The sequence below is a fragment of the Lucilia sericata genome, unplaced genomic scaffold (assembly GCF_015586225.1).
Source record: "Lucilia sericata isolate MDLA Ls3-8-SP2 unplaced genomic scaffold, ASM1558622v1 Contig000378F_arrow, whole genome shotgun sequence".
Taxonomy (NCBI): domain Eukaryota; kingdom Metazoa; phylum Arthropoda; class Insecta; order Diptera; family Calliphoridae; genus Lucilia; species Lucilia sericata.
Window position 1 is genome coordinate 10,762 of NW_023994397.1, and position 17,766 is coordinate 28,527.

Here is a 17,766-nt window from a genome sequence, read left to right on the forward strand (position 1 = left end):
GTTAGTTAATTAGTTAATTATAGATGATGTATGTTCTTCTACATCCCAAAATAATTCAAATGTGCAATAATACTGCTTTATCAATGGAATGAGGAATTCAAAAGAAGATTTTTTGAACAATATTTTCTCTTTAAAAAATTTCTAGAAAAATTGAATTAGATTAATGTTAATTAAGTCTCTCTAATTAGGACACACATAATTAAACACACACCATAATTCCTCCAATAAAGTAATTTCTCTAAATATTTGAAAATTGTTCTAAATTATGTTAAATGCTATTTTTGTATACTTTTCCTATATGCTTCCCATTACACCTATTTTTAATTGTTCTTTGTTTATCTTCTAAATGTTATTGAACTCTCTGTTACAAGATATTTATATCACTTTTTAAAAACAATACACACACATACACGCAAACAACATCTGGCCCATGGTGCATGCATGCAGGCAGGCAGGCAATCACGGGCTGCTTGTATTAGTTTAAAATAATGCTGCTGATTTGCTATTATACACTTGTCTGTTGTTCTGTTTCAATTTATAAACTGACAACAAATGGGTTAATAAAATAACAAATGTCTATATTGCGGTCGCCAAAAAAAAAAAAAAAACAAAAAATTTTCATATTTAAATCATTCTTATAATTATAATTGTGCATAAATGATTCACCTCGGCCGATCCGTTGTGTTTGGAGTGAAATTTCTTTAAGTGTTTTTGATTTGCTTTGTAGTTGTTGTTGGTTTCTGAACAGTCCCGTTAATTAATGTTTTAGCGTGTAGAACACTGAACAAAATAAGAAAATCATGACAATAATTTACAAGATAAATGAGAGTCATGTGTGAATGTGTGACTGACTAGAGCTGGCAAATTGCTGTTGCTGGTAAGTGCTGCTGGCTGGCTGGTCGATGAAAAGCTATATTTAATGAAAAAGTGATAAAAATTCTCTTTAAATAAAAATCATATAAAATGCTTATGGCTGAATAAAAATGGGAACTAAATAAAATGTTACGGTATTCCAACATTTTCTTGCTCTTTTCTTCTGTTATCCATTGAAATTTTCAAAAACGGATAAAATAATAATGTTGTTAATATGCCTGTTGCTGTTGTTGCTCTCTATTGACGCCATAATGATGTCGATCTATTGATTGTGATGACGATAATGATGTTGATGATGCTGTTGCTGCTGCTGTGTGGAGAGCTTCTTCTTCTTTCTGCATTCAACTGAGTGATCTTCTTTTCAAAATGTCTTTTGTGCTCTTTATTTTGGGTATATTTTGTTGCTGTTGTTGTTTCAATTTAGTTTTTCAATATTTTCAGCCGTTACGCATTGTGGCAACAATAAAGTGTTTCAGTAAAATCAATGAAACTCTCTGGCAAAGATGAACGCGCGGAAATCTTTTGCTGTTGAAAAGTATTGAAAATTGTTTTTCTTGTTCTATTATCACTTTTTTTCAACTCAATTTTTTTTTGCTTGTGTTTTGTTGAAAATTCTTGTTTAAAAAAAAAAATAAATATATTTTGTGTTCAAGTGTTTTTAAATAAAAAATAGAAAGCGAAAAGAAAATATATATTTGTGTTGTTTATTGTTAAAACGCCAATAGAGCAAAATAAAAAAATATCTATATTAAAAATAAAAAATTTATCGAAAAATTTGTGAAAAAGAAAATTTATGTAAAAGTTTTTTTTCTTAAATAAATAAAGTCATAAAATGTTAATTAATTTCGAAATATAAAAAAGTCGTAAAAACGAAATAAATTTTAAAATAAAAATATTTTAAGAAAATAAGTTTTTAAAAAGTTGTTGAAAATTTCAAAAATTTTTGGGAAAAAACTAATTTTTTAGAAATAATTCAAATAATAAGTTTTTCTACAAGAAAATAATTAAATAAAACCTCAAAGTGTCAAAATATTAGTCATTATTTTTTTTTTTTAAAAGTGTTGTTGCTGTGATTCTTCAAAAATTTCTCAAGTGACACAACCTTAAAATTTCCATCTGTTGTGTCAATATTAAGTAAATTTTGCCAAAAAAAAAGAAAAAAAAAATATGAAAAATATTTTTTGTTTTTATTAATTTATAAATTGTTTTCATAATTGGAAAACATTTTAATTTTTTTGCAACTTTAGTGATTTGAATAATAAACAACGTAAAGTTCATTGGAGTTTCTGCGACCACCAAGAGCCAGCAGAAGTTATATGCATGGAACTAACTGACAGTACGGTAAATGGTGTTGCACCATATACTCCCTCAACTCCGTCTCAAACAACAACAGCAGCCGCAGCAACAGCAGCAGCAGTTAGCAGCTGTCCTCCTGCCACTTCCATGCCTTCTACTATGCTTAATAGATCAGAATCCTTAATCTCCAGAACTTCTCAGATATCAACGATAACCTCCATCAAAGAAAGTCGTGAGAGTCTAGAGAATCTAAGTGATGTCTCTTTATCCGCCTCATCTTCCTCTTCTTCGACACTATCACAACCCTTTAAAAATCATTTAGCCCTTAAAACCAATGATACCATCATCAATACGGATTTAATCGACAATAAAGCTTCACGTAATAGACGTTATTCTTATCATCCCTCTTTGGAGGCTTCTGGTGGTAATACACCTGAACCAACAACGCCTACGGAATTAGCATTGTTATCGAAATCCTGTTCTTCCTCACAAATTCCTCAATTTCGTCGTAATACCAGTAGGCAAAGTTTACATTCTTTGCAATATCATCATTATTATCCTCATCATTATCACCAGCACCATCATCACAATCAAAACAATCAACAACAGCAGCTGCAACAACTACAGCTACAACAGCAGCAACTACAACAACCGCTTCAACAGCAACAAACAGGTCATCGACGACGTAGTAGTTTATGGCCAGAAGCTTTGCTGATAAACACACGCACTTTATCTATTGAAAATGAGCTACAACAGCGTACATCACCAGCGGTATGTTTCATTTCGTTCTGTATTGTATATCAATCTATATAGACATGATAATCTATCTATATATATATACACATTAGTATTTTAAGGATATATACTATATGTGTTTTTTATGACCTTTTTTATTATATGACGTATATAGAAGTTTTGTGTTCTTATTTTCATTCGTTTTTGCTTTTTCTATTGTTTATAGTCACCACGTTTTTATATTTAATACTGGGATGTGTTTTTAATACTCGTTGTGCTTTGAATAGGGAAGAGAGATAGAGAGGAAAACTGGTATCGAACCCGGTTAGTTAAGTAGTTGGGAAGGAGAATGTATATATGACGACCTACGGTCTACCAGACTAGGACACTAACTAACCTACCGGAGGCCACCATTGTTATTTCGATTTTTTATTGCTATAGACTAGAAACTGTTCTTCGGGGCATCAAATTTGCTGAAACGGATCTAAAGTTTATGCATAAGCTTTTTCCAATGACTGTCAGTCCATGACAGGTTTTTTTCCCGGAAAAACAATTTCCTACAATTTCCTATGTAGTTGTACAATATGAAACCTAACTCATTTACAGTATAGAAAGCTACTAAACTTGAGACAGAGCTTTCAGTTAAGAAAGCTTGAATTCCTTCCTGTCTCCAAATAGGAGTTTTAAGTATATGAAAACTTAAATTGCTAACTTGGCTTGTAATAAAGTTTTTGTACAACAAACTTTTAAATCTAACATTAACTCTTATCCTTTAACCAACTTGATTATCCCTTCACTAAGTTACAACATATACATATTTAACGAATTAGAACTTTTGTCAAAAATGAAAAGCTTTGGTGCCAGCTTTCGATAAAGCTTTTTGTATAGAAAGCTTAAGCTACTAGTTTACGAAAGACCTTTCTTGAGCTGCTAGCTTGCGATAGAACTTTATGTATAGCAGGCGAGGATCCAGCTCAAGCGTTTGGGAGGAGAACTTTTGAATCCAATAATTGCCCCGACGAGTTGGGGGAACGGACCTCAACCATATGTCACGTAGCATGAAACAATATGAATTCTGTTGAGATGGTAACAGCTCCGAGAACTTCCCTGAAGTAAAAGGTCTACTAAATCAGTAAAAGTCTCCTGTCGGGCAGAGGAGTCTTTTCCGATCGTTTACCAATTACTTCAGTTCCATTCTCAGACCATAAAGAACGATATACGGAATGACAGGCAACATATACTGGCGCCCCTACTATGCGAAGAGTGAGATATACTCAACGGTTTTAGGAATCCAGCATAAGTTGCTCTGTCACATCACCCAGTGATATCTGTTGATTCCTTAAACCAACGTTCTCTCCCCGCGAATTTGGGTATAACAGCCACAGGCACTACGTGGATCCCGAAGGAACCTCAACCAATTAACAGTCAGGACTAGGTCCTGTGAGCAACCGGCCACCCGTAGTGCCAGATTATATGGTACTCTGGTTAGACCCCATGTCAAATCATTCCAAGGAAAGGCCGAGGATACATTTGATCATCACTAGTTTATAGTCCCGGCAGACTAGGGGTATTGGTAGCACCCCTATACCCCGGGATTGTAATACACCAAGATGGTGATTTTCATCATGGAAACATGCCCCGGGGGGATCATCACAACTTGTGATATAACTTTTTGTATATAAAAGCTTGAAGCGTTAGCTTTCGAAAGAGATTTCTTGAGCTTGAGGAGAACTTGAGCCGCTTACTTGCAACAGATCTTTCTATTTAAGAAAGCTTGTATTCCTTCCTGTATCCAAGTAAGAGCTTTAAGTACACGAAAACCTAAATTGCCAACATGGCTTGTGATAAAGCTTTTTGTAAAGGAAACTTTGAAGTCTGTCATTAATTCATACCCTTTATCTCTTGACTAAGTTACAGCAAATATTTTACCAATTAGAACTTTTGTCAAAATTGAAAAGATTGAGTTGCAAACTTGCTATAAAGCTTTTTGTATAGAAATCGTTAACCACTAGTTTGCGACAGAGCTTTCTGTACAACAATTCTTGTGCTGTTAGCTTGACTAAGTCTTCTGTATAGCAATGCTTGAGCTGCTAGCTTGCTATAGGGATTTTTGTTTGCACTACAAGACAGCTTTTTGTATACGAAAGCTTGAAGCGTTAGAGCTTTCTGTATAGAAAAACTTGAGCTGTTAACTTGAGACAAAGCTTTCTATTTAAGAAAGCTTGAATTCCTTCCTGTCTCCAAGTAGGAGCTTTAAGTATACGAAAAACTTAATTTGCTAACTTGACTTGTAATTAAGCTTTCTTTAGAGGAATCTTTGAGCTGTTAGCTTTCGTTGGAGCTTTTTATTTACATAGAAAAACTTAAGCAGCTTACTAGCAATAGAACTTTCTGAATAGGAAAGCTCGTGTAAAATTTTCTATATAGGAACACTTAAGATATACATATATAGACGATTTCTTAACAAAATTAGGACTTTACCAAGACGCAAAAACTTCTTTACTAACAGAAGAGTAGAAGACCTACTCAGTCTTTAAGGGAGGTTGATATCAAAGGTAGGCTCTCTAAGTAATATAAGAGCTTCCAAAAAAATTACAAAAATGTTTATTACTTTTTGGAAGTTTTAATTTACCTTTACCCTATCCAATTGTGATGTAGTATAAGAAATGCCACCAATACACACCAGATCATAGACTAAAAATTCAATATCTTCACATGCGATTGTGTATTTTTAATAATTAATTTTTATTTATTTTTTTTTTTTTTGTTTCATTTAATTTTGAAAAACAAAAACAACAACCAAAGAAAAATCGAAAACTAATTTTTGCCACTCGCAAAAACACCAACAAAAATAAAACGATATTAGCAAAAATGTTTTAATATTTTGGTAAAAATATTTATGTAGCAGAAAAAAAAATACAAAACACGAGTCGTTGTCAAATATTTTTTTTTTTAATTTTTTGCTTTGGCTAACATATTTATTTTTATATTTGAAACTAAAAAATAAAAAAAAATGTCTAAATAACATTGTTAGACAAACAGTCATTTTGTCCAAACGACGACGACTGACCAAAATGACGAAAAGTAACAACAGTTCTGTTAATTTCTTTTCAAATTTATTTTCTAAATTTTTTTTATCCAGTGGGTAGTAGTGGACTGACGCCGTCAGTGTTGTTTGTGTATGATAATGATGATGATGATGTTTTTGATTGTTTTGGCTGGGCTTGTGTGTGTGTGCGTGATGTGTTCACTTGCTCGTTCGTTTGTTTCAGCTATTTTTAAACTCATAAATAATTTTATTTTAAACATTCATTACGAACATTTTTATGTTCTAATAAAACAATGAAATTTTCATTTATTTCTACTTTTTTTTTATCCCTTACTACTGTGCAAATTTTCTGCTGTTGTTGTTTTCTTTGTAGCCATTTCTTTTGTAGTTTCTGTTGTGTTTATTTAAAAAATGAGGTGATTGATTTGTGAACATTTATTATGGCAATTTCGTTTTCATTTGAATGCATTGTGGGTGATCCCATGTTGATTCTATATATTTTGCCGATTTTTTCTAGTTTTTTATTTTTTTTAATATTATTATTTTAATTGTTTTATTTTTGTTTGAATTGTTCATATAAATGTTTTTCACATTGTACATCTGTGTGAATAAATTATTATGTGCAAACACATAAATAATCATTAGGAAATAAAAATTAAGAATAAAAGTGTTAATTGAAATTTATTTTTTTAGGAAATTTCCTTAGAATTTTTTAAAGTTGTGTAGTTTATTAGATCGAAGAGGAAATACTGGAATGGAGTCGATGGGATTACATTTTGAATAAGATACAACATGAAGTCTATAGTCTAGTCTTGCCTATAGTCTAGACTATAGTCTAGTCTATAGTCTAGTCTATAGTCTAGTCTATAGTCTAGCCTATAGTCTAGTCTAGTCTATAGTCTAGTCTATAGTCTAGTCTATAGTCTAGTCTATAGTCTAGTCTATAGTCTAGTCTATAGTCTAGTCTATAGTCTAGTCTATAGTCTAGTCTATAGTCTAGTCTATAGTCTAGTCTATAGTCTAGTCTATAGTCTAGTCTATAGTCTAGTCTATAGTCTAGTCTATAGTCTAGTCTATAGTCTAGTCTATAGTCTAGTCTATAGTCTAGTCTATAGTCTAGTCTATAGTCTAGTCTATAGTCTAGTCTATAGTCTAGTCTATAGTCTAGTCTATAGTCTAGTCTATAGTCTAGTCTATAGTCTAGTCTATAGTCTAGTCTATAGTCTAGTCTATAGTCTAGTCTATAGTCTAGTCTATAGTCTAGTCTATAGTCTAGTCTATAGTCTAGTCTATAGTCTAGTCTATAGTCTAGTCTATAGTCTAGTCTATAGTCTAGTCTATAGTCTAGTCTATAGTCTAGTCTATAGTCTAGTCTATAGTCTAGTCTATAGTCTAGTCTATAGTCTAGTCTATAGTCTAGTCTATAGTCTAGTCTATAGTCTAGTCTATAGTCTAGTCTATAGTCTAGTCTATAGTCTAGTCTATAGTCTAGTCTATAGTCTAGTCTATAGTCTAGTCTATAGTCTAGTCTATAGTCTAGTCTATAGTCTAGTCTATAGTCTAGTCTATAGTCTAGTCTATAGTCTAGTCTATAGTCTAGTCTATAGTCTAGTCTATAGTCTAGTCTATAGTCTAGTCTATAGTCTAGTCTATAGTCTAGTCTATAGTCTAGTCTATAGTCTAGTCTATAGTCTAGTCTATAGTCTAGTCTATAGTCTAGTCTATAGTCTAGTCTATAGTCTAGTCTATAGTCTAGTCTATAGTCTAGTCTATAGTCTAGTCTAAAGTCTAGTCTATAGTCTAGTCTATAGTCTAGTCTATACTAGTCTATAGTCTAGTCTATAGTCTGGTCTATAGTCTAGTCTATAGTCTAGTCTATAGTCTAGTCTATAGTCTAGTCTATAGTCTAGTCTATAGTCTAGTCTATAGTCTAGTCTATAGTCTAGTCTATAGTCTAGTCTATCGTCTAGTCTATAGTCTAGTCTATAGTCTAGTCTATATTCCAGTCTATAGTCTAGTCTATAGTCTAGTCTATAGTCTAGTCTATAGTCTAGTCTGTAGTCTTGTCCATAGTCTAGTCTATAGCCTAGTCTATAGTTTAGTCTATAGTCTAGTCTATAGTCTAGAATCTAGTCTATAGTCTACTCTATAGTCTAGTCTATAGTCTAGTCTATAGTTTAGTCTTTAGTCTAGTCTTTAGTCTAGTCTATGTTCTAGTCTATAGTTTAGTCTATATTATAGTCTAGAGTATACTTAGTCTATAGTATAGTCGATAGTCCAGTCTGTCTAATGAAACAGAGCAGAGTCTTTGGTGGCTTTTTGTTTCACGTGGAGCCACTTTTGGAGGAGTGGGTGCTTTCTTTTGATATATTTCCCTTAGCATGTTATAGAATTTTGTAAATTTAACGAAATTATAATTTATTTGAGTCTAAATTTAGCATTTTCAATAAATGAACAATTATATTTTGACAATATAATTTAGATGAAGTAATACTCACAAAAAAATGGTTGACAATGAAGATTGAGTATTTATTTGCTTCGTTAAGTTTAAGTAAATAAATGATTTATTACAATTAAAGTAAGGACAAATTTATTATGCCAGCCCTTTATAATTACAAGCCCCAAAAAAGTCTCGCCAATGAATTAAAAATGTTCATAGTAAATTTTTATTTGCATTTTTTGTCTTTTCATGTCTTTTTTAAGGGGGAAGAAAATTTATTGGCCAATATATAGAGAATAATAGGCCATACTAACTAAATAATTAATAACAATAATTTGTTTTATAATAAAACAACAAAATGAAATATATAAATTCACTTAAATATCAATTTATTATTATTAATAGTAATAATAATAATAATGACGACTGTTCGTGGGTGTCAATAAACCAGGTGACAAATTGTAAACAATTCAAGTCTACTCAAAAACAAGCACTTGGTCTTATTGCTCTTTATGTTGAGGTTATTGTTGTAGCTGCCAACACGTATAAAAATAAATAGTAAATTACAACAACTACAGCAACAGCAATAAAGTGTTTTAGCATGATTAAACCTTTCGTTTTTTTTTTTTAAACCTAAACGACTGATAGATAGAGAGAGTCGAAGGAAATAGTCAATAGAAACAGTGAAAGTGTAAAAAGTAAAAGTGTGCAAGTGAAAGGAAACGGAAACGGAAACATTCAATAACATGATAAACTGTTGTATGTTTTTTTGTTGCTTTTTTTTGTATTGTGGGGACGTTATATACAACATTAGTCTACGCTCAATGTCATTAAAATTTATTAAAATCGATTTTTGGTTTCAATTTCAATATTTATTTTTATTGTTTTTTTTTTCGTTATTTTATTTAACACACTAGCAAGAGTGTTCAGTCATATTAAAATATTAAATTTTTTTCCCTATTGTTGACAATAACGCCTGTTTGTTTTTCATATTTAAATAATTTTTAGTATTTTTTTGAAATATTTTTCATTAGATTTAACAAATGTTGCACTATTTTTATATGAGTGATGAATTCTTTTTGTATTTTCATTTAAAGCATTGACATTATTATTTAAATAACTGAAAAATAAAGTTTTGTATCTGTCATTAACAAAAACGTGACATTTATTTAAATTTTATTTAACATTTTTTTTTGTATTATTTGTTAAAAATTTTAGTTTTTTTATAAATATTTAATATGTGTTTTTTATGTGTCTAGTTTTATTAACAATCAACTTATTACAAGTGTCTGCTTAAATAAATGAGTGAATAAATAATAAAGTGTTGTTGACGAAGACGATGATGATAATGTTGATAAAATACCTGCATTATATTTAATGGAAATTATTCAATTAAGTAAATAAAAAAGCAACATTTAGAAACTGATTCATTTTTAATGAAAAAGTTTATTTCGTCCTTAAGTTGTTAGTAAAGAAATGTCGGTTGTACTAATATTGTTAAATTAGTCAAAGAAATTAATCAAAATTAGAAAAATTTATAAAGAAAGGAATATAAATAAAAATCCAAATTTACTAATTAAGAAAGGAATATATTTTAACAAACAAAAAGTTGGTTTTCACCGAAGAGACCAGACTATTCAACTTGAACTATTGATATTCCTTTATATGGTTGGGCGTGATACCTACCATATAAAGAAAGTCTTAAAGCGATAACAGTTAGAAACCTAACGGATTATTTTAGTACCATTATGAATATTTAAGACAAAATAGTGGGCGTGGCACCTTCCTTTACAAATGAAATACAAAAATTCGTATATTAGTTAATTAGTTAGTTAGTGAGTTAGTTAGTTAGTTAGTTAGTGAGTTAGTTAGTTAGTTAGTTAGTTAGTTAGTTAGTTAGTAGTTAGTTAGTCAGTCAGTTAGTTAGTTAGTAGTTAGTTAGTTAGTTAGTTAGTTAGTTAGTTAGTTAGTTAGTTAGTTAGTTAGTTAGCTAGTTAGTTAGTTAGTTAGTTAGTTAGTTAGTTAGTTAGTTAGTTAGTTAGTAGTTAGTTAGTTAGTTAGTTAGTTAGTTAGTTAGTTAGTTAGTTAGTTAGTTAGTTAGTTAGTTAGTCAGTTAGTTAGTTAGTTAGTTAGTTAGTTAGTTAGTAGTTAGTTAGTTAGTTAGTTAGTTAGTTAGTTAGTTAGTTAGTTAGTTAGTTAGTTAGTTAGTTAGTTAGTTAGTTAGTTAGTAGTTAGTTAGTTAGTTAGTTAGTTAGTTAGTTAGTTAGTAGTTAGTTAGTTAGTTAGTTAGTTAGTTAGTTAGTTAGTTAGTTAGTTAGTAGTTAGTTAGTAGTTAGTTAGTTAGTTAGTTAGTTAGTTAGTTAGTTAGTTAGTTAGTTAGTTAGTTAGTTAGTTAGTTAGTTAGTTAGTTAGTTAGTTAGTTAGTTAGTTAGTAGTTAGTTAGTTAGTTAGTTAGTAGTTAGTTAGTTAGTTAGTTAGTTAGTTAGTTAGTTAGTTAGTTAGTAGTTAGTTAGTTAGTTAGTTAGTTAGTTAGTTAGTTAGTTAGTTAGTTAGTTAGTTAGTTAGTTAGTTAGTTAGTTAGTAGTTAGTTAGTTAGTTAGTTAGTTAGTTAGTTAGTTAGTTAGTTAGTTAGTTAGTAGTTAGTTAGTTAGTTAGTTAGTTAGTTAGTTAGTTAGTTAGTTAGTTAGTTAGTTAGTTAGTTAGTTAGTTAGTTAGTTAGTTAGTAGTTAGTTAGTTAGTTAGTTAGTTAGTTAGTTAGTTAGTTAGTTAGTTAGTAGTTAGTTAGTTAGTTAGTTAGTTAGTTAGTAGTTAGTTAGTTAGTTAGTTAGTTAGTTAGTTAGTTAGTTAGTTAGTAGTTAGTTAGTTAGTTAGTTAGTAGTTAGTTAGTTAGTTATTAGTTAGTTAGTTTGAATGGATGGTGGATGGTGTATATACATAAAAAAATACACCTAGGCCACTATCGTTCCTTGTGCGATTGCCTTAGACGATAATCGAACCCAAAATCTCCGGTCTACCAGACTACAATACAAACCACTAACCTATCGGAGTGTCATTATGAATATTAAAATGGGCGGACTAAAAATATGGGACGTTGTACCTACCTTATTAATTAAATTTAAAAATTCGTATACCTGAAAAACTATCAGTGCTAGAATATAATAAAATCCACATGAACAATTTGGGGGAAAATTACTAGACAAATAAATAGGGGGCGTGGGACCTGCCACATGAATTAAAAAAAAATGTATATCTGACAAATTATTTGAGCTACTTTGTTACACTTGTATCCTTTGATCAAGCTTACCGTCTATTAAAAGAATTTGAGTAATGGTATCTTGGATTGACCTAAGAATCTTTTTAGTTTGGGGCGTTGTAAAGGAAAAACACTTTAAGCCATCCACACTCAAATCAATGAAATTTTTAAAGTTACAATATTATTTTTGAGCATTTTCAATAGCTTTTCATGGTTGAAACTTCAAAAATATACATATTTCAGCACGTTTCTTTTATCAACATGAGTTCATTCTTTACCAAAACAAAATACAACATCTTGCTAAATATTAACTCTCTTAATAATTTATACCAAAAAACAAGAGGAAATGTCTAAATAATTTACACAAAATAACTGTAATAAAATTTAATGTTAAAATAATGAGTCAAGTGAGAATGTACAGTGAGTGTACTTAGTAATATTTTAAATAATATATAAATTTGTCATGTTATTTGTCTACGTATATGTATATGCTAACATATGCCCCAAACAATAAAAAAACACATGTTAATATTTAAAGACAGGAAAAGTATCCACCCCTGCCCCCAAACATACATATTGACACTTCAAAACTCTTAAGAATTCAATAAGTTTAACAGTAAATAAAAAGGAAAAACAAATACTGATACATATTTATACAAAAGGCAAGAGTAAGGGAAATACATATATTCGGCTTCAACGAATCTTATGTACACTGTACCATAGTATTGTATTAAAAAAAATACTTTATATAACAAAACAATTTGAACTCTATTTTTAAAATAACAAACTTATCGAAAAAAATTGGGGTCTTCGGAATATGTATTGGTTTTACACACACACAGACAGAAAAACGGACAGACACACATACAGATAGACAGACAGACATACAGAAGATTTGGATCTAGAAGAAATTTGGGTCCTCAAGTATTGATAATAAATAAATATAGACAGACAAATATATATGTACATTTATAGACAGACAACAGACAGAAGGACATAGCTTAATCGACTTTGTTATCTATAAGGATCCAGAATATATACCTTAAAGGACCGGAAAATGATATTATAGAAATTACAAACCGAATGAAGAATTTACATATAACCTCTTCACGCAGGTGCAGGGTACAACAACAACGACAACAATACCAAAGTTCAACACTTATTAAATAAAAATATGATACTCCAGAGATAGTAAACAAAATGAAGAGGGTGGTAGGGGAGAACAGAGACATGAAGTCACACATTGTTTTTTTTTTTTTTTGTGTATCATCATATAATAAATTTTGAAATTTATGTATGAAAAATATTACTCATTCACACTTCTACAAACATGCCTCAACACGCGGTGTATGTGTGTTTGAGTTTACATACCAACAATGTGCGTTGTTATGTATTTGAATATTACACCTTTCTTTTCTTTTAGGTTGATTTCAACGTTAAGGTGTTAATGTAGGTCATTTCCTATTTTTCGTGGAAACAGCTACAACAACAACAACAAATCATAAATTTTTGTTAAAGTTAAAAACATGTTTTAACACACTACACAGTTTTTAGGTCTAATAATGACAAAAATTAAAACAAAAGGCTGTTTTGTTGTTGCTGTTGTTGATTTTTTGGGTTAAGGAAACTTATATGTTTAATTATTATTATTACTCATTGACAAACTTGCTAGTAAATTAAATAGGTGTGTGGTATATAAAGATAATTAATATTACAGGTTTTCTTGGGACATGTTAAACAAATAAATGTAAATAAATATTAGGGAAAACTTATTAAAACACATGTTTAAACTAGCAACAGCTTTCCAAATCTTAATTTAGTTTCTACTAAAGTTTTAGAGAAATTTCAAATGAACTTTCGCTAACATAAATCATTTAGATAATCATTACCTAACACTATTGTTTTAAGCGCTTTTGTTTAAAAAACACATTATGCATATGTTATGCGTTAAATATCACCAAAATCTAAACATTGCAGTTTCATTTAAAAGTTTTTGGTAAACTTTATCTGTTTTAAGCTTTTAGTTGTATAGACAAACTATTATTTCTTGCTTAAAATGTAAAACTATTTTAATCTGCATTGTATTTTGCATATTTGCAGGCAAAACTTAAAAAAAACCGCATTCTAATTATTTTCTAGAAAATGCTGCATATATAGAATTTCATCAACACATACACACATGTTTCCAGAAGTTTTACATAAAACTTTATCTGCTTTAAGTTTCAGTTAAGAAAATTATTTTTTACTTTTAACTTTAAGTTTTGGGTGTCTTTAACTTATATGATTATTGTTATGAAGTTAAAAAAAGTTATACGTAGCGAATGAGTAATATTACAAATAATGTAAAGTAATTAAATAAAGTATACGCTCAGGTGTACGGGTAACTGCTGAATTAAAGAAATTGAATCAGATCAAGCAAAATGTAAAAAGTAGAGTATTCAAACGAATATATAAAATTTCAAATAACGAATAAACCGAATAATTTCTATCAATTATCAAATTAATAAAACATGACTATTTTCCATCTACCCAAAGTTGCAAAAGAGAGCATTGAGACAGACCTTAAACCCTACCAAGATTTCCTACACCAATATTTCTAAATACTAAGTTTATTAAATATTCATTAAATAATTTAATATCTTAACAACTACTTGACAACTTACTCTAAATACTTAAAACAGCATTAAGATTTTGAGTACAAAAACATAACATATGCCCTTAAAAGAAATATAATCTCTTTTTGAAAAGGATAAACGAGTTAGTATACTTTATTTTATAAATAATTCTTTTCACAAAACCTAAACCTTATAAACACAAAAAAAAAGAAACAAATAGATATTTAAGCTGTATTTATGAAAGAACCGAAAAAACAAAAGAGAAAAAAATGGCCAAACTTAAAACTTGGCAGCTCATTCAAGTTAAAATAATGTTTGTTTCTTTCTACAACATTGCAAACATAAATACATACAAGCAAATACATGCATAAACGAATGCATGCATTTTAACTTAAAAAACCAATACAGTATAAAGTGTTAAGAAGCACAGGATGTTGTGTTTGTTGCTGTTGATTTTGACTCTTTTGATTCTTTAGTAATACAAACTCATAAACACACTTGTATGCACTATGTTCAGTGTGACGTGTACATACATACAATAAACAAAAACAAACCACTGAACGAATGATACGAAAAGTATTTTTTTCTGTACTCGTATTAAAAGCATTTCTATAATAAACAAACAGTAAATGTATGCATGTTGTTGCTTTTTATTTTGGTGCTCCTCAGCCATGGAAAATTTACTAGTACTTACTTTTAATTATAAACTGTGGACTAGTCTAGTTAATATACTCAGGACCACTCTAAGAACTATGGGATTAGACTGAAGACCACTAATAGACTAATCCACTAGTCTCTGAAGTAGTATATAAACTTGTCTACAGACCAATATATTTACAAGTTCATGAACTAGTCTGAGGACTAAGCTATGGACAAGTGTGTGAAATAATCTATGAACGTTTTTATGAATAAATCTATGAACCAGAACATTGATATGAACTTTACTTTACGTACCGGAAAATATTACTTTTTCCATCCCTGGCCCCACTACATGTTTCTTAGTATGAGGCTCTGAGTATGATGAAAGTAATGTTCGAGTGCAATAGTTTGTACGTTGATGAGCGAACAGAAAAGTGTGTATTTGTGAATGAGTTCTATAGGAGGAAAACGTATGTCTGTATACGAATATGTATGCATGAGAGTTTCTTTGTTTACTGGGAATGACCCACGAACAATACAGTGGAAATATTTATGAACTAGAACTGAACTAGAACTGAACTAGAACTGAACTAGAACTGAACTAGAACTGAACTAGAACTGAACTAGAACTGAACTAGAACTGAACTAGAACTGAACTAGAACTGAACTAGAACTGAACTAGAACTGAACTAGAACTGAACTAGAACTGAACTAGAACTGAACTAGAACTGAACTAGAACTGAACTAGAACTGAACTAGAACTGAACTAGAACTGAACTAGAACTGAACTAGAACTGAACTAGAACTGAACTAGAACTGAACTAGAACTGAACTAGAACTGAACTAGAACTGAACTAGAACTGAACTAGAACTGAACTAGAACTGAACTAGAAACTGAACTAGAACTGAACTAGAACTGAACTAGAACTGAACTAGAACTGAACTAGAACTGAACTAGAACTGAACTAGAACTGAACTAGAACTGAACTAGAACTGAACTAGAACTGAACTAGAACTAGACGAACTAACTACACTAGAACTAGAACTCTACGAACTAGAATGAACTAGAACTGAACTAGAACTGAACTAGGAACTGAACTAGCACTGAACTAACTGAAACTGAACTAGAACCTGAACTAGAACTGAACCTCCTTACCCTCTCCCCTAGGAACTGCGACTAGAACTGAACTAGAACTGAACTAGAACTGAACTAGAACTGAACTTAGAACTTGAACTAGAACTTGACCTAGAACTGAACTAGAACTGAACTAGAACTGAACTAGAACTGAACTAGAACTGAACTAGAATGAACTAGAACTGACCTGAACTGACTAGAACTGAACTAGAACTAGAACTGAACTAAACTGAATAGATCTACGCTAGGCTGGTATAAAACATTAAGGCTGATATGTAATAGAAATTGTATAGATGTTTATGTTCAATTTCCAAAGTCTGCTCCACTGTGCTACCGTATGTTTCTGTTTAAAGTAAAAATTTGTTTTTATTTTCACTTTTGTCAGTACTTTTTTCTACTATAATGGAGTTAAGAGTACGTGAGCTTTTCATTAAACAAAAACAAAACAAGTAAAGAATGTAAAATAAACAAGAAATGAATGAACAAAAAAAAACTGCACTACTTATTATTTATAACATGTGTAAACAATATGAGTAAATTATATTGTTGTTACTTTTAAATGGACTGAGAGAATGTTCACTTCGTTAAAGACCAAATAACAAAAGGATGAAGGACCTTTTTTTCTTTAAAATAAACAACAACAAGAAGCAGCAACAGAACAAATAAAAGACATCAAAATAAAAGGATATTAAATTATATTTTTTGATGATGTGGGTGTTTTTTTCTTCTCCAAAGAACATATTGCCAGAAAAGAATAAAAATGATTTACAGGGAAATTGTGGAAATATGAATAAATTTAAAAGCAGAGAGAAACAAGATGAACTGAAAAGAAATATATAAATATCTAAATATGACAAAGTTTGTCATACAATATGACCTACCATAATTTGTAGTAGTTATGACTTTTGTATATGTAAATAAGTATATATGGAAGTATGTACATTTGAAGAAAATTGAAGCCAAAAGTCCTAACTGTTATCTTTAATGTGATAATGATGTTCCTGTTTTAACATTTTTGGGGTAAAAGCTTTTGCTTTTAACAGTTGTGCTCTTTCTAACTGTTATAATCTCACACTCTCTTAATGTTGTTCAAGTTACGAAAAGAGCAATTTACTGTTATTATTTTCTGCTACAATTTAAATGAGCGTTACTTTACAAACCTGTAATGTTTTTGTTTTTTTTTTTTTTTTTCTCTTTTTGTTTTTACATTACAAAAGTTCATTGTTCAATGTATCTATTACCACCATACGAGAGTCAAGCAGTGTTATAACTAAACGACATTGTTATTAGTAGCTTAATTATGGGTGTGGGTGTACTTAACTATAGTAGTTGTTTCCCTTTCCTGTTTTTCTTTACACTTTCATTTATTTAGCCTATATTTGGGTATTCTTAACATTTAATTGAACTGTATAAGCAAAAATGTACTCATTTATTTAGCCTCATATGATAATTTATGTTAATAAAATTCATTTAATTTTTTTTTTTGTTTCGCTAAGAAATCATTTTATTTAATTACTATAACAAAGTTATAAACCCCAACAAAAACATATATTAAATTATCTTTAGGTAACATATCACGCTAATTTAGTTTTATATATATTTTTACCTACATGTAGGTGCTTCTTTTACTTGTATTGACACATGTCTATGTATTAGTGTTTAATGTATTGGTGTAAAAATTACAAAATACGTCTTTATCCAATTTACATAAATTTTCGTTTTTTTTCTTGT

General features: G+C 30.0%; 1 protein-coding gene across 12 annotated transcripts in view; it reads left to right on the plus strand.

The window, feature by feature from the left end:
• The first annotated feature begins 1,945 nt into the window (after positions 1-1,945).
• The window catches only part of LOC119604279 (small conductance calcium-activated potassium channel protein), a 245,111-nt gene continuing 229,290 nt past the window's right edge, over positions 1,946-17,766 (plus strand). For 5 of the 12 annotated variants that reach the window (XM_037956798.1, XM_037956804.1, XM_037956800.1 and 2 more), the window contains exon 1: positions 2,121-2,940. In XM_037956798.1, coding sequence (XP_037812726.1) covers positions 2,194-2,940 — 747 coding nt within the window. In that variant the 5' untranslated portion in view covers positions 2,121-2,193. Of the gene's footprint in view, positions 2,008-2,120; positions 2,941-17,766 lie in introns of those variants that run through there. The other 7 variants (XM_037956809.1, XM_037956808.1, XM_037956810.1 and 4 more) reach the window with 4 other exon arrangements.